The following is a 27,356-nucleotide window of genomic DNA, read 5'->3' on the forward strand; positions in this document are numbered from 1 at the left end:
GTCTGGCTAGCCTGTACAAGTCCTTCTCCCTTTCCTTTGTGTCTAGCCTGTCATATAGCTCATCGTAAGCCTTCTGTTTGGCCTTTGCCACCTCTCTCTTCACTCTACGCTGCACTTCCTTGTACTCCTGTCTACCTTCCTCAGTCCTTTCTACATCCCACTTCTTTTTAGCCAACCTCTTCCTCTGGACGCATTCCTGTACTTCCTCATTCCACCACCAAGTCTCTTTACCGTCTTCCCTCTTTCCAGATGACACACCTAGCACCTTCCTACCTGTTTCCCTGATAATTTCTGCTGTAGTTTCCCAGTCATCTGGAAGCTCATCCTGACCACCCAGGACCTGTCTCAACTTCTGCCTAAATTCCTCACAAGTTTCTTCATTCTGTAGCTTCCACCACTTGGTCTTCTTTTCTGTTTTCCCTCTCTTCTTCTTCCTGACCTCCAGAGTCATCTTACACACCACCATGCGGTGCTGTCTGGCTACACTCTCTCCCACCAACACTTTGCAGTCATTAACCTCTCTCAAATGACCTCGTCTACATAGGATGTAGTCCACCTGGGTACTCCTACCTCCACTTCTGTATGTCACTCTATGTTCCTCTCTCTTCTGGAAGTAAGTGTTGACTACCGCCATTTACAAACTCCCCCTTCAGAATCACACCTACCCCGTTTCTCTTCCTATCAACACCATGATAGAACAGTTTGTATCCTCCTCCAATACTACGTGCCTTGCTGCCCTTCCACCTTGTCTCCTGCACACACAGTACATCTACCTTCCTTCTCTCCATCATGTCTGCCAGCTCTCTGCCTTTCCCTGTCATTGTGCCAACGTTAAGAGTCCCTATTCTCAAACCTATGTTCCTGCCTTTTCCCTTCTCTCTCTGGCCACGGACCCTTCTGCCTCCCCTCTTTCTTCGACCAACAGTAGTCAAATTTCCACCGACACCCTGTAGGTTAACAGCATCGGTGGCGGTCGTTGTTAACCCGGGCCTCGACCGATCCGGTATGTCTAAAGTGTTGTGGATGATTCGCATGGTTATTTTGGCAATTTTTACGCCGGATGCCCTTCCTGACGCAACCCTCTCTATTTATCCGGGCTTGGGACCGGCACAGAGGCAACTGGCTTGCAACCCCTGTGGCTAGATTGAGACTTTTAGACTCTGCTTGGAGAAAAAGAACAAAGCAAACACACGAGTTTTTATCTCATTTTTATTTTTATTGTGACGCATATGTATATAATTTATCCAACTTAAATGAATTACTTCAATTGGTTACAAGTAATGAGTTAAATTTATTCAATCTAATGTCTTACGTCTATCCAACTTAATATTTTTTACAACTCAAATTTACACATTTATCTAACTAAATGTAATTTTACTCCAATTCAATTAAATGTTTTTCCATTTTAATTAATTGTACTTCTTGAACTCTCATATGTCAAAGTTTGAGCCTGCAGATATTTTTATAACAATAAAATGAAAGGACCAATTTAGATTTGCATCATGGAATCATTTACCATTTCTCCATAGCTGACCGACACTTTCTGGCAGTAGGGCTGCTAAATAAACTCATCATCTTCTCCCTCCCTCTCACTCATGGTGCAGAAAGAATCAAAAAAGCAGAAAGAATTAAACATAACGGGACAGTTCAGCTGGACGTTGAGAACGAGGCTTTGAAACCAGCAGCAGTTTGAGTCCATTCTGATGTTCCATTCAGGTTTCTGCTACAACAAGCCTTTATTTTGAAAGAGCCAGTGGGGCAGAAACAATAGAAGGAGGAGATTACCAACCCCCCCTGGAATGTTGCCCCCTGTGCAGTGGACTAGTGGGGGCAGGGACGGCTGAACCAATCACAGAAGACTGTTGCAGCTTTCCCTCCAAAAGTCAACCAATCAGATGTTGTTGTTTGGATTCTTTGTCTTGAAGTTTCACATGTGGAAGCTTCCAGAGTCTTTTCTGTTTGGTCTGCAGGCTGAGCAGAACTGACTCCTGCAGGATCACAGGAACTTTCAGGAAAATCTCCAACTAGGAGAAAAGTTTCTGTTTGGACCTTTTTTCTGGGATTGTGAGACTAGCAGATGATCGATCGGAGCTGCAGTGAAGAGGACGGCAGTGTTTGTGGGAGTTGGAGCTGAAGATCGGAGCAGGAACCATGTCTTCAGAACCTCAGGAAGGTTCTGTCAGAGAACAACTTTCTGCTGCTGAAGGAACCATCGTCCAGAACGAGGAGGAGCTCTGTCGTCAGCGCAGACTGCTGGATAGCAGCTGGAACCCACAGCTGCAGCTACACATAGTTGGTACGTTCACTGCTGCAGAAATAGATCCATGAACGTCTTTCTTTTTCTTCGTCTGTGCTGCTTTCTGGATCCAAACTGTGGCTGGATTATAGCTCCAATGGTTCTGCTGTTTTAGTTTCACCGCTAAAACGAGGGAGCAGTGTTGCCAGATAGTGGGACAGTTTTCGAGCCCAAAAGTAATCTGACAACCGACCGACAGACCACAACGACCGACAGACCACAACCAACTTCTACGAACGAACCACCATTCGTGTTTTTATGTCTTTTTCAAGTCATTTGTGTTAAAGCGTTTAAAGTAACAGTCCTAAGCAGGGCTCCAGACTAACTTTTTCACTAGGAGCACAGTGGCCCCCAACTGAAAATTGTAGGGGCGCATACCGTAAATCAACATTCTAACCAAATCTACTAATTTCCACTGTATTACAAATAAATACTTTAATAATAGATGCAGAAATTACAATGTGCTGTTCCAAATTCAGTGTCACATTTTATTCTGCACTCTTGAAGATGCAACAACAAGTTAAACTGACAGCACCATCGCTGTCATGACAGTACAAATAGTAAACAAAATACCATACATTTAGAATAAAAAAAGGTTTTGTATGTAAATGTATGTAAACATTAGGGGATGGAAATTCATGTTGGCGACACCACACAGGTGCAGCCAAGATGCACAATAAGCGTGTTTGAGATCACCCAGATGGACGCAACGCTGCACAGATCACCTGGTGTGAGACATATTTCTGTTTTTGCTCTAACATCACCTGTCAATCAAAACAAAAATATCACCAGAAAGGGGCGGAAGCAAGACCCCAACCTGAGCGAACGCAGCTGGAAATATAGTACTGCACTGACTGAAAGCTGCCCTACAGACTACAAAACAATGCATTATGGGACATGTGTCCTGATGGGTTTTTTGTAGTTCAGGGATCAATTATAATAATTTAAAATACCAACTGATTAAAAAAAAAGGCTACATACATTACAAAACGGGAGCAGTGTGCTGCCGTAACAGCCGTGCATGATGAGAACCATGGTTTGCTTCGCGAGTTTGATACCCCTGCTGTACACTCTGGCACTGGTACACTAGCTGCAGGTCGGAACAAATCAATAGTCAGAACAAATCAATAGTTCGCTTGCTCATAGCTCAGGCACACATATCAGGTTGTGATGATATTTGTCTCCATTTCCTTCCCACAGATGTTTACGCGTACTCGATTATCTCTAGGCCCCGCCCCCTCCACGCATTTTAGCCACTTACAGTGACTTTCCCTATTCTTCTCACGCGCATTGGCCGCCTCTGGCATCACTCAATGACACGCGAGTGTGTGTTCGCGTGTGCTACAGTCTCATGAGTATTCGCGCAAGTTTGTGTGTCTGTCTGCATGCATGTGCGCTCGTGTCATATTTATCATTTTATTGATCATTTCATGGAGCATTGACGTGCTCCTTCCACGTTTAATGTATAAAAAATATGGAGGGACAAAATTTACTGGTAGCACATTCTGCGACCAAAATTTGAGAGTGTGCAACTGAATTTTACATCCAGTCGCACACTCTCAAATTCTGTCTGGAGCCCTGCTAACATCTTATTGTGTTTTAAGCAGTGGCGGTTCTGCACTAACTTACTCCCTGCGTGAGTAACACTTCCCCCAACACACACACACAAACAATTTGACAACATCCTTTTGTGTTCTCTATCCTTTATTTTACACAAAAATGCATGAATTTCATAAACTCGTATTACAGGGGGATCAAACTTAGTCACACAGGGGGTGAACAATACTGATCACACTAAAGCTAAACCTTTAAACTGAACTTTTTGTGCATAAATACGAATAAAAACAGGACCATTAATCCAGAATAACTCAAGTTATTCCCTTTCCTCATCATCAGAGTCCGTCTCTGCTATGCGGCTCCTAAGAACAGTGAAAACAGACACCTCCGGCCAAGTTTAAGTCCTGCAGTCCCACAGTGTGGCGTAACTCCCCGGGTGCTGCGTCTCAGTTAAAGGAGCGGATGATGGACAGCTTTCACTGTCATCTGCTGGAAGTAGCAGCGCTGAGCCTCGAGTCGTTCTTCCAACACAGGCCTTTCCTTTTCTGCGGAAACTCAGCTGCTGCTGCGTCTTCTTGTCTTGTTGGAGTTGGTTTGCCAGCGTCCTCACTTGTGAACCATGGATTCATTATTTTTAATTCTCTGGCAGCAGCGGTTCGACAGATTCAGACTTCCTGCTTCAATAACTCCTCTGATCAACGTTCAAATATGTCAGCAAGTATCTCAATCCTTTTATATTAACACAGAGAGTGAACCACAAATGCATTTCTGAAGAAAATAGATTTTTTTTGCCTTTTAATCAGAATTGTTCGCTTTCAGCTGTGAATGCAGACATGCAGCAGCGGCTGTCAAGGGAGCGTCAACAAAGTGCAACCTCTGTGAACTGTGAAACACCACAGTGTAAAAATCAATAATCTCACAAAAAATTCATAAAATTATTATAAAGCATATTTTTGTTACAATACATATTTTGTAGGAAAGTCCATCTTCATTTTATCTTGTTCCATATACTTTTTCAAATTTTAATGGATATGAATCATGACTAAAGTTATCAGTAACTTGACATGACCTTATTGTCATACTAAAATAAAGAATGTCAATAGTTCACTTTGTTTATTAATAGGAATTTTTCATATTTACAAATGGATCCGATTTGGTCAAAAATCCTCAATAGCTCTGAAGATGCTAGAATTCTTTTACATAGTATTTTTTGTAGTAGGAAAATAAGGTCATGATTAGTCAGTACAGGAAGTTTTGTGTCAGTAACTACAGCATCTTCAACGCTATTGAGCATTTTTGACCAAATCTGATCAATATTTATATATGAAAAATTCCTAACGATAAACAACTTGAATTATGACATAATCTTTGTTGCAGTAGGACAATAAGGTCATGATTAGTCAGTACAGGAGGTTTGGTGACAGAAGCTTTAGTATCTTCAGAGCTATTGAGCATTTATGTTATGATTCATATCTATTAAATTTAAAAAAATATAAGCAATAAAATAGAAGTTGACTTTCAAACAAAATTTAGTATAATAATAATAATGTAGCATGACTATGTTGATGAGTATTCATTACCAGTTCTTATAAATATAGACATGTAATCGCTTTTTAAAAGTTTAGTACTGATTTTTACAGAATGTGTTTCACAGAAGTTGCACTTTGTTGACGGTCCCTTGGCAGCCGACTCGCTGCTCTGTTTGCATTCACAGTTTGAAACAAACAATTCTGATTAAAAGGCAATAAAAATGATCTTTTTTATTTAAAAATGCTTTTGAAGTTCACTCTCTGTGTTAATACAAAATGAGTGAGATACTTGCTGACACATTTGAACGTTGATCAGAGGAGTTATTAAAGCAGGAAGTCCAAATCTGTGAAGATCTAAATTAACTGAACTGCAGCTGCTCTATTCCCGTGTTCCTCCTCAGTTAGGATTGCGCCAGCGCGGTTGTAAAGTTCACTCACTCAGTTCCTAAATATGCCCGCTTAGTTGTCTTTACGCCCTTTCATTTTATGACAGATATGTAATTCCATAGCTTAATCTCCATAAAAGAAACAACTGGTTTTTAATAATGTCTGATTGAAAGACATAATCTATTTCAGACGTTTTTCACTTAAACCACCCCCTTTTCCTGAAATCCTGGATTTCTGATAGTTATTATATCTATCAATAACTGTCAAAAAAACGAAGGGACGAAGGACCTCTGGTAGCATTCCTTTTTGCACGGGGGGTGCAGTAGTCTGCGGCGAGCTACTCATGGTCCTCTCCGTCTCGAACAGAGGTTGACAGCGGTTGTCCCGGATGCTGGACAGCTTTGTGTAACCCTGGTGAAATTCTGCGCTATCCCTTTAAATGGCATTCTGCGCTGTCGCTCCTTATGAAAATTCTGGACTGTCACTTTAAATTTGCCGGTTCCCTTCCCTTGTGTAAATACCGCAAGACCTAGGGTGACGTGGCTTTCATTTTTCAAGGCATGTCAAAGCACCAACAGGTGTGCATTCATGGGAGAGCTGAGCTGTGTACCCCTGCTGCAAATTGCCATTTATTAGCTGAAGCCAGGTTTTGAATCAGCACGGTTGAGCAAAAAGTGAACTGGTGAATGCAGCCATGATTGAAGCAGCTGGCCCGTGCACCAGCTTAAATGAATTCTATTTGGTAAAAAGGTAGGATCTTTCTATCCCCCTTGTCATCCAACAAAACAGCTGGAGTGCTTCTTTCTTTCCCTCCCAAAAAATGACAAGAAAAAACCTCTTTCATAGGACCTATCCTAATGCCTTAAGAACTATAAAGACAAGACAGAAAACATCCTCTGGACTAAACTCTTTTTTTTATATATTTTGTATTCACTGTACATTGTAGATACATTCAAATTAGCAACTTAAGTCTTGTCGGTGGTTTTTAAACATTCACGTTCCTCCACGAATAGAAGCGTCCTAGCCCAAGTTAAATTAACTCAAATTGTAAATTCTATGTAAATGTAGTCATGCATACACTGAGTCCAGGGGACAGTCCAGGAGGGTATTCCAGGAAGCATGTTTAAACTAGCCTGACTTTAAGCCTGAACTCTGGCTGAAATCCGCCTGAACTTGCTTACTCGGGTATGTCGGTTCCAAAAGACCGGATATGAGTTGGCGTAATTACGCCTGACCCTTTGTGCAGGACCCTTGTGTTGTCTGACCAGTCCAGTTTGTTATTGATGTGAACACCCAGGTACCTTTACACAAACACCCTCTTGATGTCCAGTCCCTGGATTACCACTGGTGGAGACTGTGAAGCCTTTCTCCAGAAGTTCACCACCATCTCCTTGGTTTTGGTGGCATTGATGTGAAGTTGATTGAGTTCACACCGATGTAAAGTCCTTTTAAAGTATAAAGGGATTCTTTCTGTGGTTTTGTCCTTGCAGTTCTCCCCCAGCACTATGTGACTGAAGAGGAACCACAAGCACCACAGATTAAAGAAGAACAGGAAAAACCAGAACCTCAACAGATTAAAGAGGAACCAGGGGAACTCTGCATCAGTCAGGATGAAGATCAGCTTGATCTCAAGCAGGAGACTGGTACCTTGATGGAGATTCCTACTTATGAGGAAGATGAGAACAATGAAGCATATCTAAACAACCAGCAGAGCTTTAATGTAACTGATGGTCAGGATGAAGAAGAAAACCAACATGAAGAATCAACATCAACTACAGATGAAGAGACAGACCCACAGAACAGAGATCAGAGGAAGAGGAGGGACAGAAGTCATGTCCAAAGTGTGGACAGCTCTCACATGTCAGCAGGTCAGTGTGACTCTGATCTTCATCTCCACACTATCGGTATGTTCACTTCAACAACGGTTCTATCTTGAGCTTCAAGCTCTCCAAACATGCAGTCCATCAACAGCGTGTCCTGGAAGAGTCTCTCCTGTCCCTTCCAGTTGAAAAGGGGGGCCGCCTGTCTGGGGCTGCCCGTTGGGCTGGCTGGGTGTGGTGGGGAGAGTGCTCTATTGGTCGGGCTGAGGTTTGCACTCTCTACTGAGGCTTGCGCCCCTCTGCTCACTGGCGTTGGGGGCTGCTGTAGGGTGACAAATGTGGTTGCCTGGCAGGTGGTCTTTCTCTATCTGCAGTACTGTGCGGGTGTTGGGAGGTCCCGGCTGCCGCTGCTGCTGCGGTGGGGGCCTTGGTGGGGGGGCAGCTGGGTTCTCTCCCTCTTTTTGCATTCCATCATCCACCCCAGAAGAACATAAACACTCACTCGAGCACAGGTGCTATCTCACCTTTGCACAAATAGTTTGCGTGACTGAATGAAATGTTTAACATCTATTAATATGCATGTGTGAATTTAAGTGGTAGTATGTCCATGTAGACTTGTTTGTGTGTGAACACTTTTGGAGCCAACAGGTGTGTTTGTAACGTTGAACATTGAACATTGTGTCGACAGGCCCCGCCCATTTTAGATTTTTCATGCATCTGTCAGTTGTAATTCTAAAGCTCCAGCAACCTGTTGCTTTTTAATGCTTCATGATCTTACCCTCGCTACTACAATCAGCCCTCTACCCTTCCCCTCTGCCCCCCCTTCTCTTCTTTCTTCCTTTTACTTTTCCGTCTGGTCCAACAAAAAATATTTGCAAATATTATTAACATGAATAAAGTTTAGCTGAAATTACAAAAGTTTTTTTTTAAATATACATCTGTTGTATCATAAGATTCATTACCCCTGTTGTAAAAGTAAAACATGTCCAACACAAAAGGCTTTCAGCTCTCATCTGCTTGCTTAGCTGTTGGACAGGACAAGTTAAAAAAAAGACGAGGTTCTTGGTCAGGTACAGGAGCACGGATGAGCCAACTGTAATCTGGAAGCACCCCCGGAGGGGAGTGGGAAAGGGGGACAGTACAGGAGTGTGTGTGTGGGTGTGCGCGTGTGCATATATATGTGTGTGTGTGTGGGTGTATATGTATGTGTGTGTATATATATATATACACACACACACACCGCTGATCTGACCTGAACGGTTCTGCTATCTGTACTGGAGGAGTCGCTTTTTTTGTGTCCCACAAAATATACACATTATCTGCCATTTTTAACTCATCAAGTCAGTCAATTTTCCTTTAATTAATGATGATGTTAACTTCGCTGTTTTCGCTGAAAAGGAGAGGTCTGTCTGGCTATTGGTGTGCACGGGGGACGGTACAGACAGTACGCGCCTCCCGCACACACACAAAAGGCAAGGCAGCACACACACAGACAGTGGTGATCTCGTAGGGGACACGTGAGCGCCCCCTGAAAAATATCCTTTATTCCCCTATAGACTAAGAACACCTATTTCCGTGTAAAATTAATGAAGTTTGCATCCTGTCACCTTGCTGCTACGATGACCGCATGTTGCGCTGTCTGTGAACACGCTGCAGATAAAAGGCAGGGGGCAGACGTGAGCTTTCTACCTTTCAACGAACAGGTAGAAAGGCGGGCCACAGACTCACCGCTTATGGTTCCAGACCCGCAACAAACTAACAGCTGCTTCATAAAACTTAATAATAATTAACCACTAATTATATTCTTTATCCTTAACATAATATAATTTATTGGTTTTACTGGATTTAAAGAAAAATAAAGAAACAGAAAGGAGTCTGTATCAAAGCAAATTTGTTTCCATCACTTAACTTAACTCTGGGTGTCTGACAGACAGAAAAGTTTATTCAAGGTTGTGGAAAAAGAACAAAAGATCAAAGGAAATATCACGCTTATAAAGAATAAAAATAATTACTCTAAATAATTAAATCAATGTTCTGTCTGGAACTTTCTCATAAAGTAAAATGTTTTGATAAAAAAACAATGTTGTTGAAAAATGCTGAAATGAAACACTTTTCTTAATGTATTTATTTTTCGTCCTCATAAAGTATCGATAAGAGTACTGTTAAAATACCGGATCGATAAACAGTATCAATAAGAGTAGTAGTACCGTTAAAACCTTAACGATACCTACTCTGCACAAGACAACAGGAAAACTGCAGCCAGAGGCAGCTTGTTTTGTTGTTATGAGACATGAACTACTTCATTTTTACTTGAAGTGGATACCAAACAGAAACTCTGAGCCATGTTGCAGTCAGCAACATATAAAAACAAGGATTGTGGTGCTTTTAGCGACTCAGATAAATATGAGTGAAGCATGGCAGCGGCTAATAGGCTAATGCGCTTAGCATTGGCTAAAATGCTATCGGCAAAGCGGGCTAAAGTTCTGAAGAAACTCCCAGCAATAGATTCTAGTTTAGGGACCTGATGGATCAGAGAGATGTGTACAACGCTCTGGAAAAAGGCTGACATCGTGGCGAGGAGCGTTAGTTTACTTCAGTGTGTGAGAAGCGTGGCTGCAATGGTGCAGCAGAGGCAGAGCAGACTGATATGTAAACAAAGCACCTTCTTTTTCAAATTAAAGCAACTTTCCTTCGTTCTGTCATGCTGCCTCATCATCACACTTTATTGTTTCTGGAAAGAATCAGTGTGTGTCCCCCACCCTTTATTTTTAAAGCACCATTCAGGCTCCTGCACCGTTTGGAGAAGCTACATTAAGCAATATTCAAATTAAACAGCATTTTATTTCCCTAATAGAAATGTATTGATCAAGGCACATTTATTCTTTGTTTTTCTTACAATGAAATATATTTTGTTGTGGAAATCAGACAATGTTGACTATTCCCTTTCTATATTTTATCTTATCAAAATAAAAGCACTATGAATTTGCTTTTGTAAACGCAACTTATATATGAGATACAGTTGCAGTGCTTAACATTATGATCATTAAATAAACTGAATTTGACTATTTTATTACAGTGGAAGACATTAAAATTCGGGTAGTTTTATTTAAAGTCATATTTAAAGAAAAAAGAAAATATGTTTTGGTGAAATTTCGGGATATGCTTCCCTTGATATCGTATCGCGGGAAGCCTATCGGGATACTTATCGCCAAACTCTTGCCAATACACACCCCTACTATATACATGTACCGTTTTGTACCTTTTGTACCGGGGGTACAAAAGGTACAAAACATATATATATATATATATATATATATATATATATATATATATATATATATATATATATATATATATATATATATATATATATATATATATATATATATATATATATATATATATATATATATATATATATATATATATATATATATATATATATATATATATATATATATATATATAATTTTTGCCCCTTTCACCCTTTCGTGGGTGGTTTCTCACTCAAGCTCGGGTCCTCTACCAGAGGCCTGGGAGCTTGAGGGTTCTGCGCAGTATCTTAGCTGTTCCTAGCACTGCGCTTTTCTGGATTGAGATGTCTGAGATCTTTCCAGGTATCTGTTGTAGCCACTCCTCCAGCTTGGGGGTTACTGCCCCGAGTGCTCCAATTACCACAGGCACCACTGTCACCTTCATTTTCCAGGCTTTCTCCAGTTCTTCTCTGAGTCCCTGGTATTTCTCCAGTTTCTCATGTTCCTTCTTCCTGATGTTCCCGTCGCTTGGCACTGCCACATCCACCACAACGGCTTTCCTCTGTTCTTTATCCACCACTACAATGTCTGGTTGGTTCGCAATTACCATCCTATCAGTCTGGATCTGGAAATCCCACAGGATCTTTGCCCTCTCATTCTCTACGACCTTCGGAGGTGTTTCCCATTTTGACCTTGGGGTTTCCAGTTCATGTTCTGCACACATGTTCCTGTATATTATTCCAGCCACTTGATTGTGGCGCTCCATGTATGCTTTACCTGCCAGCATCTTACATCCTGCAGTTATGTGCTGGATTGTTTCAGGGGCCTCTTTGCACAGCCTACACCTTGGGTCTTGTCTGGTGTGGTAGATCTGAGCCTCTATTGCTCTGGTGCTCAGGGCTTGTTCCTGGGCTGCCAGGATGAGTGCCTCAGTGCTGTCCTGTAGGCCAGCCCTCTCTAGCCATTGGTAGGACTTCTTGATATCACCCACTTCAGTTATGGTCCGGTGGTACATCCCATGCAGGGGTTTATATATATATATATATATATATATATATATATATATATATATATATATATATATATATATATATATATATATATATATATATATATATATATATATATATATATATATATATATATATATATATATATATATATATATATATATATATATATATATATATATATATATATATATATATATATTAGGGCTGTCAAATGATTAAAATTTTTAATCAAATTAATCAGAATTTTCAGTGGATTAATCAGGATTAATCACTTTTTGCAATTACACCTGAATCCTAAATCCTAACTATTTTTTTCCCTGAAATGCATACCAAAAGATAAATAATAGGACACAGATACATAATTTTCATATTATGTTTATTAACACAGCCAAATAATTGTGGTTTAAATCAAGCTGAAACAGACTACACACCATAACGTTGTTTTGGAATGTCCCATTGCTTCCTCTTTGACATCACCTTTCAAATCTACTGAGCCGCCTTATCTTTCAGCCAGTTGCTGAGGCAAACTAACTTTTTTACGTTTTCTGAGAGTAAAGCAGACCTTTTTTTGTTCACAATGTGACCTGCAACTGAGAAAAGCCGTTCACAGGGAACAGTGGTTGCAGGAGTGGCCAGATATTTGTGAGCTAGTGTGGCCAGCTTCTCATGGGCTCCTGAATGAGATGCCCACCACCTCAAGGGGCAGTCCTCCAATTTAATGGTGGGCTCTGCTCAGTACGTCTGTATGGCAGGTTGGACCTCGTCCTCGTCTGACTCTGAATCTGAGCCCATTTGCAGAAGGCTTATTTTCTTCCTGGGTGGCCCATCATCATGTGTCTGTGAAGACTTTCTGGGTGATTCTTGTTGCAGCATCCCTTCAAGTGTGGTCCACACTGCTTCCCTGTCTTTCTTGGGCAGGCATTTCAAGTCTTTAAAACGAGGATCCAAAACTGTAGCAATCTGGAGCCATGCATTGTTGAGCTGTTCCTGACGGGATGCTAGGTCCTCCTTGAACTTGGTCTTGAATCTCACCACATATGCAGGGTCCTCATCACAGGCTTCCATCTTGAGACGCAAGTGGCAGAGAGAAGGGAGTACCACAGAACAGGAGACATAGGCCTCTCCACCCAGAAGCTCAGTTACATACCTATGCACATGCACACAGAGACAGTGTATTATTATTATTAGTAGTAGTAGTAAAACAGTGGTTATCAAGTTATTATTATTATTATTATTATTTTTACATACATATAGTGTTAATTTCGCCACCTATTTTTAATTTAGTCTTAGTCTTTTCCCAAATGTCCTCGTTTTAAGTGGGATCCGAATTCGTTCTGAATATTTTAAAGGTGTAACAGCTGATAAAAAAGCAGACAAAAATTAGAGAGATTTTATTTGATGCAAAACATTTCCGTCTCGTCTTTTTTCGTCAAATTCATGTTAATTTACTCTTAGTGAGTGTTTTTGGACAGTGGAGCAGTCTTGCCATTGTCTCGTTTTGTCATAAAAATAGGTCGTTGACGAACATATTTCGTCTCGCCTGACGAAATTGACACTACATACAGACATGTATACATGTTATTGATATTTGACTTGGTTTCATTAATTCCAGAAAATAATCAAAGCAATGTTATTTGATAAGTTACAGACTGATTTACCTGCATGCCTCCAGAAGAGTCTCCAGCCTCTGCAGTTTATCCCACTCTGCTGCGGTCGGCAAAATGAGTTTGTGCTGCTGATTGTCCAGGGCTGCGATGACAGCCTCTTTATTTCTGCTCACGGGCTTGACCATTTCCAGCGTCGAATTCCAACGTGTTGGAACATCCTGGATCAGTGGCTCTTGCTTCTTTCCCAGGCTGACTTGTTGTGCTTGAAGCTCCGTAGCATTTGCTGGGCTGTGCTTAAAATGACCGACAACTTTGCGAGCCTTGGCCAAAGTATTTGCAAAGCCGCTGTCAGCAAGACTCACTGTGACACATGTGAGCGACACAGTATGAGGGGCCGTATAAGACATTATTTATTCTGAACCATTCACATTCATACATTCTTGCTCTCACAGTCATATATACTCTCTTTCGCATACATATATTCTCTTACGCATCCATATATTCTCTCTCTCACATTCATACATTCTTGCTCTCACAGTCATATATACTCTCTTTCGCATACATATATTCTCTTACGCATCCATATATTCTCTCTCTCACATTCATACATTCTTGCTCTCGCAGTCATATATACTCTCTTTCGCATACATATATTCTCTTACGCATCCATATATTCTCTCTCTCACATTCATACATTCTTGCTCTCACAGTCATATATACTCTCTTTCGCATACATATATTCTCTTACGCATCCATATATTCTCTCTCTCACATTCATACATTCTTGCTCTCGCAGTCATATATACTCTCTTTCGCATACATATATTCTCTTACGCATCCATATATTCTCTCTCTCACATTCATACATTCTTGCTCTCGCAGTCATATATACTCTCTTTCGCATACATATATTCTCTTACGCATCCATATATTCTCTCTCTCACATTCATACATTCTTGCTCTCACAGTCATATATACTCTCTTTCGCATACATATATTCTCACTTGCACATCCATATATTCTCTCTCTCGCATGCATATATATTACTTTACACATACATACATTCTCACTCTCATTGTCACTCTTAAAAAAGAATGTATGTATGTGAAAGACAAGTATATATGTACGTGTGAGGAAGAGTTTATATGTGTGTGTGAGAGAGGAGTATGCATGAAACGGAAGTGACTTTGCATTAAAAGGAAGGCACTTTGAATGAAAAGGAAGGCACTTTGCATGAAACGGAAGGCAGATGATTTCTCGTGCTCTGATTGGACGAGAGGCCGCCACCTCCCATTTTGAACAGACGCTAACATGAAACAATAAGAAGGCCATCGGGACCTTAAGAAATATTTTATCTTCACCTCAAGTGGTCACAAATCTGTCTGCATCTCTAGAGACACAAAGGAATGTCTCAAATACCAATAATGGTAATAGAAGCGCCACCGAAACAGAAAATCCGTATCCACCTTATTCCTAGCCACCATGAGCCTTTGCGTGAATTATGGGCGACACTTCCTGTAGACGCTGGAACACGCATTTACATTAAAACAAATTCCTCTTGTTTTCGATCCATAACTACATATAAATGTGGGAAAACCAGCTGTCATTTCTTAAAAAAGGCAACGGCGAGGTGGAGATGAAATATTTGTTAAGGTTCCGATGGCTGCAGGACCCCCGTGGCTACTTCTTGCCGGTTCGTTTTTTTTTAAAAATAAACTTTATTAACAATATCTTGCACATACAAAATACCAAACACAAAACTCCACTGTGTGCAAAATACAATCTTCACGTTCGCCATGAGAATGAACAAAAAAAACATAATGATAACCATGTAAAACAGGTTATGCAAAAAGAAAACAAAAATAATAAGGCAAAGGAATCTGTTAAAGTTTCAGGAGAGACCATGTTTCAACTGTTCTGACAGCTTTTTTGTTAGTGGAAGATTTAATACTGTTCACATACAAAACCATTTCTTTCTGAAAAACATAAAACACGTTTTTTTTGTTGGCATATTTACATTTGTGTATAAAGTATTTAGCCATAATTATAAGTAAATTAACTACATATATTTTTTCTGCATTAAGTCTTCCTTGTGTAAAATATCCAAAAATAATATGCCCGTAAAATAATCTATAATCTTCACATAGATGAGTTCTTATAAAATGTATCACATCTTTCCAAAATAGTTGAGTGAAATAGCAAAACCAAATAAGATGAGGCACAGTTTCTGGTGAAGAATGACAGAATGAACAGTTTATGTCCAGATCTTTTTTAAACTTAGTAAAGAAATGTTTCACTGGATAAAATTTGTGAAGAATTTTGAAAGAAATTTCTCTGATTTTATTGGTGATGAAATACTTTTGTGGCAGGGTCCAAACCTTTTCCCACTGAATTCTACATCCAAAGCTGTTCCAGTATGAGATAACATACGGTTTTGTGGCAATCTCATTTTGAAACAGAGAACGGATACTTTGATTATTCCTGCTAGCTGAAAAACATACCTTTCCACACCACAAGTCTGTTAATTTGGGATTTCTTGCTGGTTCATGTTAGCGTCTGCACTGTAATCCCTAGCGAGTTGACTGAACTTAAAAATTATTGTGTAACAGATTACGCAACAGTTAAGTTATATTATTAATACTTTTAAGTTAACATTTATTAAAATTCATATTGTCAGTTGGCTTACATTTGTATTATTTCATATAAAAAATATTAAGATTCCTCAACTTATAAAAGAGAGATTATTTATACTTAAAGTTTTTAATATTTTCCAACTAAAAAACGCTTTAACTAACTATATTTTTATATTACTCAACTCATAAAATATGTAAAATTCACTCAAATGCTTTATAAATTCTTTAACTCATTAAATGTGTAGCATTGAAAATATTTAAAATTCTTCAGCTTAAAATGTATTCTAAACAGAGATATTGATACTGCCCCACTACATTTTAAAGGCTAACATTGATAAAAACCAACAAACGTGAAGGCCACACAATAGTGATTGCTTAATACACTTTTTTTAATTGCTCTTTAAAAAAAAAAAGCACAAATATCAAGAGGATGAAGAAACAATAAGTGCAATAAAACTGCATTATAAGAGTGCCACACAACATATTGACAAAAAGAGTTGGTTTTGTATTGTACAGCAGAAAAAGCAAATGATCACAACAAAACACATTAGTAGCATAACACTTAAACCAACAAATAGTCCATTCTGGAAGACTCACTCAACGAAACATTCTTCAACGTCAATAAATGTCCTTTCAGTGGTTTGCTGTCCTCAAGGCTCAAGACAGCATTCTGAATAAATATGAAGGCAAGTTCAAGTTTTTTGGGGTGCTGTAGGTCCAGAGCACAGATGTCCCCGAAGAGTTAGAAGAGATTAGTCAGCCAGATGTGTGGGACCACTGACGGCAGCATCAGGAGCATCACCACGACAACTGAGAAGATACCCACAGAAGTGTCTGTGAGGTCTGGTATTCTGGAAAATACAAAACAAAAAACACAGATGAGTTCAGACCCTCAAAGATATTCATCACACTAATGTCCAAAACTGACATTCCTGCCATCTGTCAATGGGAATCTTTTCATGCTAACATTCTGTCAGCTTTTAATCAACTGGCTATGATGTTTTAAGGACCAACTCCAATTAAAATTGTGTTTTTAAAAAGTTCTTTAGCATTTTTCTGAAGGAGGACATTTATAAAATAATTTAAGACTAAAGCTTCATTTTTCTTTATTCAAATAATGATGGATCAGGAGCAGAAAAGGTAAACGAAACTCCACTCCTTCCAATCAGGAGTCCCTGATGTTCGCCTTTCATCTTCCGTCTCATTTTTAAAACCATTTAAAAATATCACTCAGTTTACAAACTACAAACAATTGCCCTATTTATTATGTCACTCAATAAAATCTCAATCAATATTAAAGGATTAGTGAAAACCATTGACAGGGAGTCGTGTGCACTTACTGTACAGGTCTTGAAGAAGTTGGAGGCATCTTCATGCAGATAAACAGGAAGTGCAAGGAGGACAAGTGCCCGTCTCATGTTCACGTCACGCTGGTCCTAAAAGAATAAAAAGAAATATCCATTACCTTTGAAGCAAATGCAGAGCAAACACTTCCAATATTTATTTAAGGAACTTTAAGAAATAATAAAATGATGCCTTTTCTAGATGTCTATTTCTAGTAAGAGGACAATACAGTGTTTATGTCATGATCCACTTCAGGTCAAAGACCCAAAGTCATTTTTAAGGCAAGTTACACCTTGGCTTCTTACAGCTGTTTACAAATGATTTGTTATCCGTTTTTGAATTATGCACATTAGAAATTCACCTGGAGGTCATAAATCCTAACCAAGCTGGCCAGTTCCTGTCTGTTTTGGTGGACTTAGTCTCAGAAAAGGGCAGCTTTAAGTTACACAAACATGTAAAAACTGCACAATTTCCTCTGACTGCATCTACTCTACATAAATCCATTTCAGATCTTGACAGATGAGTTTTCATGGTTTCAAATGATGGAATGGTGCTAATGCAACATCATTTTATTATTGTAATATACTGTCATAAAGACATGACAATATTCCAAAGTGTCTCCACATACATGGCAGTGGAAACACTTTGGAATATTGGCTATGTAGTACTGCAGTATTATATGTAGTACTGCATAGTGCCAAAGTAACAGAACACAACTTGCACCTCCATTCCATTGTGCCACCTTCAGCCTGCAATCTAAATATGTTTAGTTAAATTGTAAATAATTTCAGCTCTATGTAGACCTTTGGCTAGTTAAAATGTGCATAAATGTTTCCATGCTGCCGTATAAATCTAATAATGGTAATAGTTCAGGATGAAGGCATTAAATAAGTATAAAACTCACCCACTGACACCTCTTTTCTGGTGAAATGGTGACTTTCTGGTGAACTTTCTGAAGTTCAGTATCTGAAAAAGTCCAAAAGAGATTTTTCAATGTTAAAAAATGTTTCAATTATATTCTGATCAAAAAACATTTATTGCACTACACAACCTATTGCATTTTTTGTTTTTTTTTAAATAGCTCTAGACAAATAACTGAGACAAGTTACCTGGCTGGCCTTGGCGTCTACCTGGAGGTGAAACACTGAACACTCTGTAGTTCGGTACCTGAACACAACACGAGCACGTTGATTAATTTATTTTTACAAAAACCTTTTTTATAACGGAGATCAGTGATTTATAAAAGCTTAAAGCTGCATTCAAAACCCAATGCTTCCATGTAGCAACCAGGCTTAAAACTGTTGGCGGTAGCTCCTCCCACACAACCGTTAGAGCAGGGGTCGGGAACCTATGGCTCGCGAGCCATATATGGCTCTTTTGATGGTCACATGTGGCTCGCAGACAAATCTTTAATTATAGATTTTTTTTTTCATTAGACCAGTCCTTCTCGGGCGCGATGCGATGCCAGAGTCGCGCAGTAGTAGCAGTGCTTAGAGAGAGAAATCTGCGCCAGCGCTATCAGTTACTATTATCTATTATTTCACAGAGTTTGTACCAGCTGGAAACCTTTGAATTGACGTGCCTAAAACTACGCGCTCCCGTCTCTGAGAAAGAGCGCGCAGTAGCGGGGACGGGATGTGTGAGGAAGAAAGCAGAGGGTGGGGGGGTATGGGGACCGGCAGCAGGTGAATCGCGCAGGGATTGTAAAAACGTAAAACCCACTGCCCGTCACTCACTGCAGCGTGTGAGTGTGTGTTTGTCTCCCCGTCTACATGTGAGCAGTCTTTTATGAGGGGCCGTATAAGACATTATTTATTCTGAACCATTCACATTCATACATTCTTGCTCTCACAGTCATATATACTCTCTTTCGCATACATATATTCTCACTTGCACATCCATATTTTCTCTCTCTCGCATGCATATATATTCTTTTACGCATTCATATATTCTCACTTGCACATCCATATATTCTCTCTCTCGCATGCATATATATTACTTTACACATACATACATTCTCACTCTCATTGTCACTCTTAAAAAAGAATGTATGTATGTGAAAGACAAGTATATATGAACGTGTGAGGAAGAGTTTATATGTGTGTGTGAGAGAGGAGTATGCATGAAACGGAAGTTACTTTGCATGAAAAGGAAGGCACTTTGAATGAAAAGGAAGGCACTTTGAATGAAACGGAAGGCAGATGATTTCTCGTGCTCTGATTGGACGAGAGGCCGCCACCTCCCATTTTGAACACACTCTAAACCCTATCACTTGTACTGACTCATAACTATTAAGGTTACACAACTTAAATGTCATTTTGTAGTTGATTCAACTATAAAATATTAAGCTCTATCAAGATTTTTTCAAATTTAACTTAACAGTGCTAAATATTTTAAAGCTTATTTGTATCTGGCACTCAAAAATTTTAAGATCCGTGAAGTAGCGTTATGACGTCATCACGTACTGGTGGGAGGGTCTTTCGTTTTCTCTACGTTAGCTCAGGTGGCCATGTTGGATTTGCCGAATGCGAGTATGCGACGTTTGAAATTGAAAGTCGAGCATTTTATTATTCTGCAAAGCGTTGCGATTTCGTCCCGCTTCAAGACGCCCCAACCTCGGGGTTTTTTTTCATCCGCCTCATCGCTGATGGTGCCGTCTTGTCTTCAGCCCTGATTTAATTTGGTAAGTATCGTTCATGGTTTATGAATGAATGCTTTAAAAATGCTCTATACTACCGTAAATGTGGTTTACTGTTGTTTAAACATATGTGTGTTATGATTGTTTTAGAGATTAATGTGGAAATGTATACATGATTAGTTTGTCATAGCAGACGTATGGCGAGCCAAACCCAAAATGCATTTCTGCCCGTAAGTTACGACAGTGATGAGGTTTTTTTTTTTCAGAGGTAGAAATGATCTGTTATGCTGCAATCACACTAAACATGATCCGCGTGTGAAATTCGCGTTGGAGGCCTCTGTCTGTGGCTAAAGTTTGCTGCTGGACATTTGTCCAAAAATGTCACTCAAAGCCTCTAACGGTTGTGTGGGAGGAGCTACCGCCAACAGTTTTAAGCCTGGTTGCTACATGGAAGCATTGGGTTTTGAATGCAGCTTTAAGCTTTTATAAATCACTGATCTCCGTTATAAAAAAGGTTTTTGTAAAAATAAATTAATCAACGTGCTCGTGTTGTGTTCAGGTACCGAACTACAGAGTGTTCAGTGTTTCACCTCCAGGTAGACGCCAAGGCCAGCGAGGTAACTTGTCTCAGTTATTTGTCTAGAGCTATTTTAAAAAAACAAAAAATGCAATAGGTTGTGTAGTGCAATAAATGTTTTTTGATCAGAATATAATTGAAACATTTTTTAACATTGAAAAATCTCTTTTGGACTTTTTCAGATACTGAACTTCAGAAAGTTCACCAGAAAGTCACCATTTCACCAGAAAAGACCTGTCAGTGGGTGAGTTTTATACTTATTTAATACATTCATCCTGAACTATTACCATTATTAGATTTATACGGCAGCATGGAAACATTTATGCACATTTTAACTAGCCAAAGGTCTAAATAGAGCTGAAATTATTTACAATTTAACTAAACATATTTAGATTGCAGGCTGAAGGTGGCACAATGGAATGGAGGTGCAAGTTGTGTTCTGTTACTTTGGCACTATGCAGTACTACATATAATACTGCAGTACTACATAGCCAATATTCCAAAGTGTTTCCACTGCCATGTATGTGGAGACACTTTGGAATATTGTCATGTCTTTATGACAGTATATTACAATAATAAAATGATGTTGCATTAGCACCATTCCATCATTTGAAACCATGAAAACTCATCTGTCAAGATCTGAAATGGATTTATGTAGAGTAGATGCAGTCAGAGGAAATTGTGCAGTTTTTACATGTTTGTGTAACTTAAAGCTGCCCTTTTCTGAGACTAAGTCCACCAAAACAGACAGGAACTGGCCAGCTTGGTTAGGATTTATGACCTCCAGGTGAATTTCTAATGTGCATAATTCAAAAACGGATAACAAATAATTTGTAAACAGCTGTAAGAAGCCACGGTGTAACTTGCCTTCAAATGACTTTGGGTCTTTGACCTGAAGTGGATCATGACATAAACACTGTATTGTCCTCTTACTAGAAATAGACATCTAGAAAAGGTATCATTTTATTATTTCTTAAAGTTCCTTAAGTAAATATTGGAAGTGTTTGCTCTGCATTTGCTTCAAAGGTAATGGATATTTCTTTTTATTCTTTTAGGACCAGCGTGACGTGAACATGAGACGGGCACTTGTCCTCCTTGCACTTCCTGTTTATCTGCATGAAGATGCCTCCAACTTCTTCAAGACCTGTACAGTAAGTGCAAACGACTCCCTGTCAATGGTTTTCACTAATCCTTTAATATTGATTGAGATTTTATTGAGTGACATAATAAATAGGGCAATTGTTTGTAGTTTGTAAACTGAGTGATATTTTTAAATGGTTTTAAAACTGAGACGGAAGATGAAAGGCGAACATCAGGGACTCCTGATTGGAAGGAGTGGAGTTTCGTTTACCTTTTCTGCTCCTGATCCATCATTATTTGAATAAAGAAAAATGAAGCTTTAGTCTTAAATTATTTTATAAATGTCCTCCTTCAGAAAAATGCTAAAGAACTTTTTAAAAACACAATTTTAATTGGAGTTGGTCCTTAAAACATCATAGCCAGTTGATTAAAAGCTAACAGAATGTTAGCATGAAAAGATTCCTATTGACAGATGGCAGGAATGTTTGTTTTGGACATTAGTGTGATGAATATCTTTGAGGGTCTGAACTCATCTGTGTTTTTTGTTTTGTATTTTCCAGAATACCAGACCTCACAGACACTGCTGTGGGTATCTTCTCAGTTGTCGTGGTGATGCTCCTGATGCTGCCGTCAGTGGTCCCACAGATCTGGCTGACTAATCTCTTCTAACTCTTCGGGGACATCTATGCTCTGGACCTACAGCACCCCAAAAAACTTGAACTTGCCTTCATATTTATTCAGAATGCTGTCTTGAGCCTTGAGGACAGCAAACCACTGAAAGGACATTTATTGACGCTGAAGAATGTTTCGTTGAGTGAGTCTTCCAGAATGGACTATTTGTTGGTTTAAGTGTTATGTAACTAATGTGTTTTGTTGTGATCATTTGCTTTTTCTGCCGTAAAATACAAAACCAACTCTTTTTGTCAATATGTTGTGTGGCACTCTTATAATGCAGTTTTATTGCACTTATTGTTTCTTAATCCTCTTGATATTTGTGCTTTTTTTTAAAGAGCAATTAAAAAAAGTGTATTAAGCAATCATTATTGTGTGGCCTTCACGTTTGTTGGTTTTTATCAATGTTAGCCTTTAAAATGTAGTGGGGCAGTATCAATATCTCTGTTTAGAATACATTTTAAGCTGAAGAATTTTAAATATTTTCAATGCTACACATTTAATGAGTTAAAGAATTTATAAAGCATTTGAGTGAATTTTACATATTTTATGAGTTGAGTAATATAAAAATATAGTTAGTTAAAGCGTTTTTTAGTTGGAAAATATTAAAAACTTTAAGTAAATAATCTCTCTTTTATAAGTTGAGGAATCTTAATATTTTTTATATGAAATAATACAAATGTAAGCCAACTGACAATATGAATTTTAATAAATGTTAACTTAAAAGTTTTAATAATATAACTTAACTGTTGCGTAATCTGTTACAAAATAATTTTTAAGTTCAGTCAACTCGCTAGGGATTACAGTGCAGACGCTAACATGAACAAGCAAGAAATCCCAAATTAACAGACTTGTGGTGTGGAAAGGTATGTTTTTCAGCTAGCAGGAATAATCAAAGTATCCGTTCTCTGTTTCAAAATGAGATTGCCACAAAACCGTATGTTATCTCATACTGGAACAGCTTTGGATGTAGAATTCAGTGGGAAAAGGTTTGGACCCTGCCACAAAAGTATTTCATCACCAATAAAATCAGAGAAATTTCTTTCAAAATTCTTCACAAATTTTATCCAGTGAAACATTTCTTTACTAAGTTTAAAAAAGATCTGGACATAAACTGTTCATTCTGTCATTCCTCACCAGAAACTGTGCCTCATCTTTTTTGGTTTTGCTCTTTCACTCAACTATTTTGGAAAGATGTGATACATTTTATAAGAACTCATCTATGTGAAGATTATAGATTATTTTACGAGCATATTATTTTTGGATATTTTACACAAGAAAGACTTAATGCAGAAAAAATATATGTAGTTAATTTACTTATAATTATGGCTAAATACTTTATACACAAGTGTAAATATGCCAACAAAAAAAACGTGTTTTATGTTTTTCAGAAAGAAATGGTTTTGTATGTGAACAGTATTAAATCTTCCACTAACAAAAAAGCTGTCAGAACAGTTGAAACATGGTCTCTCCTGAAACTTTAACAGATTCCTTTGCCTTATTATTTTTGTTTTCTTTTTGCATAACCTGTTTTACATGGTTATCATTATGTTTTTTTGTTCATTCTCATGGCGAACGTGAAGATTGTATTTTGCACACAGTGGAGTTTTGTGTTTGGTATTTTGTATGTGCAAGATATTGTTAATAAAGTTTATTTTTTAAAAAAAACGAACCGGCAAGAAGTTTTTTTTTTTTTTTTTTTTTTTTTTTCAATCATTTTTTTTTTTTTTATTGAACTTTTCAAATACAAAACATACAAACTCCAGCAGAGGATGAATACACCACAAAATACAAAAACACTAATGGGGGTAAAAAATACTCTCAGTCATAAACATTAAGTGTTGAAACACTTACAAAAAATACAAATAAAAAATAACAGGAGCCAAATGATAGCACAGGACAGACACTAGAATAAAAGCCACAAAGAAATTTGTTTAGATATTTTTTTAACACCTACCGAGGATTGTAATCTTTTCAGTGAGGAATAATATAATTTAAAATCGTTAATAAAACCTGGGAAGGAGGGCTTGGAACCTCTCCACTTGCAACAGTGGATATGGTATTTTCCTAAAAGTAAGATGATATTAATGAAATTTGAGAAAGAATCATCAATATTTTCCATAAACAGCATGACATCAGAAATACCAAAAGGGGGAATATTCAGTTTTAAATTAATCCAATTCCTTATTTGAGTCCAGAATTCTTTGGAGTAATCGCATGAAAAAAACAAATGTTCCAGTGTTTCCTCATTGGAGTTACAAAAAATGCAAGATTCCACGTCAAATTTAAATCTGCTTTGAAGAAAATCGGAGACAGGATAATATTTATTTATTATTTTGAAATGAGTTTCTTTTACTTTGGGCAGAACAGGCCATTTAATATACTTTGAGTGTGCTTTAACTAACAGAGATTGGCTGTTGAAATAAGAGAAAGATCTAAAAGAGGCTCGATTATGGACATGATAAATTCTTTCTTTTAAACAGTTGTTCAAAAGATTGTTATTTAGTTTAAAATCTAAGAAATTACATCCATTTATCTGTAATTTTGGTAATGAGATAATTGTTCCGTTTCATTCAAAGTGCCTTCCTTTTCATTCAAAGTGCCTTCCTTTTCATGCAAAGTAACTTCCGTTTCATGCATACTCCTCTCTCACACACACATATAAACTCTTCCTCACACGTTCATATATACTTGTCTTTCACATACATACATTCTTTTTTAAGAGTGACAATGAGAGTGAGAATGTATGTATGTGTAAAGTAATATATATGCATGCGAGAGAGAGAATATATGGATGTGCAAGTGAGAACATATGTATGCGAAAGAGAGTATATATGACTGTGAGAGCAAGAATGTATGAATGTGAGAGAGAGAATATATGGATGCGTAAGAGAATATATGTATGCGAAAGAGAGTATATATGACTGTGAGAGCAAGAATGTATGAATGTGAGAGAGAGAATATATGGATGCGTAAGAGAATATATGTATGCGAAAGAGAGTATATATGACTGTGAGAGCAAGAATGTATGAATGTGAATGGTTCAGAATAAATAATGTCTTATACGGCCCCTCATAGTCTTTGTCACATCTACAGAACATTCAGACAGACGATCACGTTTAAAGTCTCAACGCCTGCATGAAGCAGAAACTCACCACGTATCAACCAGACTAGACCATCAGCAAAACTACCACGAGAAATACTCATCATTTATTAGCAACAGAATAACAATGTTATTAAAAAGAATCCACAGACTTATTGTACTTTAAAAATGTTGAAATTAAATCAAATGCACACATTCATTTGTATATTTATATTTAAACATATTGTTGCGGACTGAGTTGGATGGCTGTTGGGCCGCGAGATCTGATTGGCTCTCAGTTCTGTCGCTCAGCCTGTTGTTAGGTAGTTTGGACCAATGGGGTTCAGCTATGGGCCGAATATGGGAAATGGGAGGGCTGGAGTGGGAGCAGGTGAATATAAAGTTGGGAGAAGCGCTCTCGTGTCAGCGGGAGAGATTCAGGAGTTGCTGAATTAATTGAACGGCGTTTGTTGCGGTCTGCAGTAACCAGAATAAAGAACTTTAAAAGAGGTTAAGTCTCCGTGCCTCAGTGTGGGGAAGGGACACTACATTATTGTATGGCTCTTTCGAAATTACATTTCAAAATATGTGGCATTTATGGCTCTCTTGGCCAAAAAGGTTCCCGACCCCTGCGTTAGAGGCTTTGAGTGACATTTTTGGACAAATGTCCAGCAGCAAACTTTAGCCACAGACAGAGGCCTCCAACGCGAATTTCACACGCAGATCACGTTTAGTGTGATTGCAGCATAACAGATCATTTCTACCTCTGAAAAAAAAACAACAACTCATCACTGTCGTAACTTACGGGCAGAAATGCATTTTGGGTTTGGCTCGCCATACGTCTGCTATAACAAACTAATCATGTATACATTTCCACATTAATCTCTAAAACAATCATAACACACATATGTTTAAACAACAGTAAACCACTTTTACGGTAGTATAAGAGCATTTTTAAAGCATTCATTCAAAATAAACCATGAACGATACTTACCAAATTAAATCAGGGCTGAAGACAAGACGGCACCATCAGCGATGAGGCGGATGGAAAAAAAACCCGAGGTTGGGGCGTCTTGAAGCGGGACGAAATCGCAACGCTTTGCAGAAAAATAAAATGCCGACTTTCAATTTCAAACGTCGCATACTCGCATTCGACAAATCCAACATGGCCACCTGAGCTAACGTAGAGAAAACGAAAGACCCTCCCACCAGTACGTGATGACGTTATGACGCTACTTCAGGGATCTTAAACTTTTTGAGTGCTAGATACAAATAAGCTTTAAAATATTTAGCACTGTTAAGTTAAATTTGAAAAAATCTTGATAGAGCTTAATACTTTATAGTTGAATCAACTACAAAATGACATTTAAGTTGTGTAACCTTAATAGTTATGAGTCAGTACAAGTGATAGGGTTTAGAGTGTGTTCAAAATGGGAGGTGGCGGCCTCTCGTCCAATCAGAGCACGAGAAATCATCTGCCTTCCGTTTCATGCAAAGTGCCTTCCTTTTCATGCAAAGTCACTTCCGTTTCATGCATACTCCTCTCTCACACACACATATAAACTCTTCCTCACACGTACATATATACTTGTCTTTCACATACATACATTCTTTTTTAAGAGTGACAATGAGAGTGAGAATGTATGTATGTGTAAAGTAATATATATGCATGCGAGAGAGAGAATATATGGATGTGCAAGTGAGAATATATGAATGCGAAAGAGAGTATATATGACTGCGAGAGCAAGAATGTATGAATGTGAGAGAGAGAATATATGGATGCGTAAGAGAATATATGTATGCGAAAGAGAGTATATATGACTGTGAGAGCAAGAATGTATGAATGTGACAGAGAGAATATATGGAT

The 27,356-nt window shown here is 38.4% G+C and overlaps 1 protein-coding gene and 1 long non-coding RNA gene across 4 annotated transcripts in view; both read left to right on the forward strand.

Moving 5' to 3' along the window:
• The window catches only part of LOC144986772 (uncharacterized), a 62,249-nt gene that overhangs the window by 24,243 nt on the left and 10,650 nt on the right, over window positions 1-27,356 (forward strand). The window contains exons 1-2 of one of the 2 annotated variants that reach the window (XM_078934835.1): window positions 841-2,296; window positions 7,260-7,637. In XM_078934835.1, the coding sequence (XP_078790961.1) occupies window positions 2,152-2,296; window positions 7,260-7,637 (523 nt within the window). In that variant the 5' untranslated portion in view covers window positions 841-2,151. Of the gene's footprint in view, window positions 1-840; window positions 2,297-7,259; window positions 7,638-27,356 lie in introns of those variants that run through there. The other variant, XM_078934834.1, reaches the window with a different exon arrangement.
• On the forward strand, window positions 19,774-22,662 carry LOC144988049 (uncharacterized). 2 transcript variants are annotated; one of them, XR_013651794.1, is made up of 5 exons: window positions 19,774-20,123; window positions 20,638-20,695; window positions 20,838-20,899; window positions 21,711-21,806; window positions 22,296-22,662. It is a non-coding gene; the product is annotated as an uncharacterized LOC144988049 (long non-coding RNA). The 2 variants fall into 2 exon arrangements; XR_013651793.1 differs by lacking the exon at window positions 19,774-20,123 and having other exon boundaries at window positions 20,174-20,695.

The sequence above is a fragment of the Oryzias latipes genome, chromosome 2, assembly GCF_053564925.1.
Source record: "Oryzias latipes strain Hd-rR chromosome 2, Olatipes_Hd-rR_3.1".
NCBI classification, from domain to species: Eukaryota; Metazoa; Chordata; class Actinopteri; order Beloniformes; family Adrianichthyidae; genus Oryzias; species Oryzias latipes.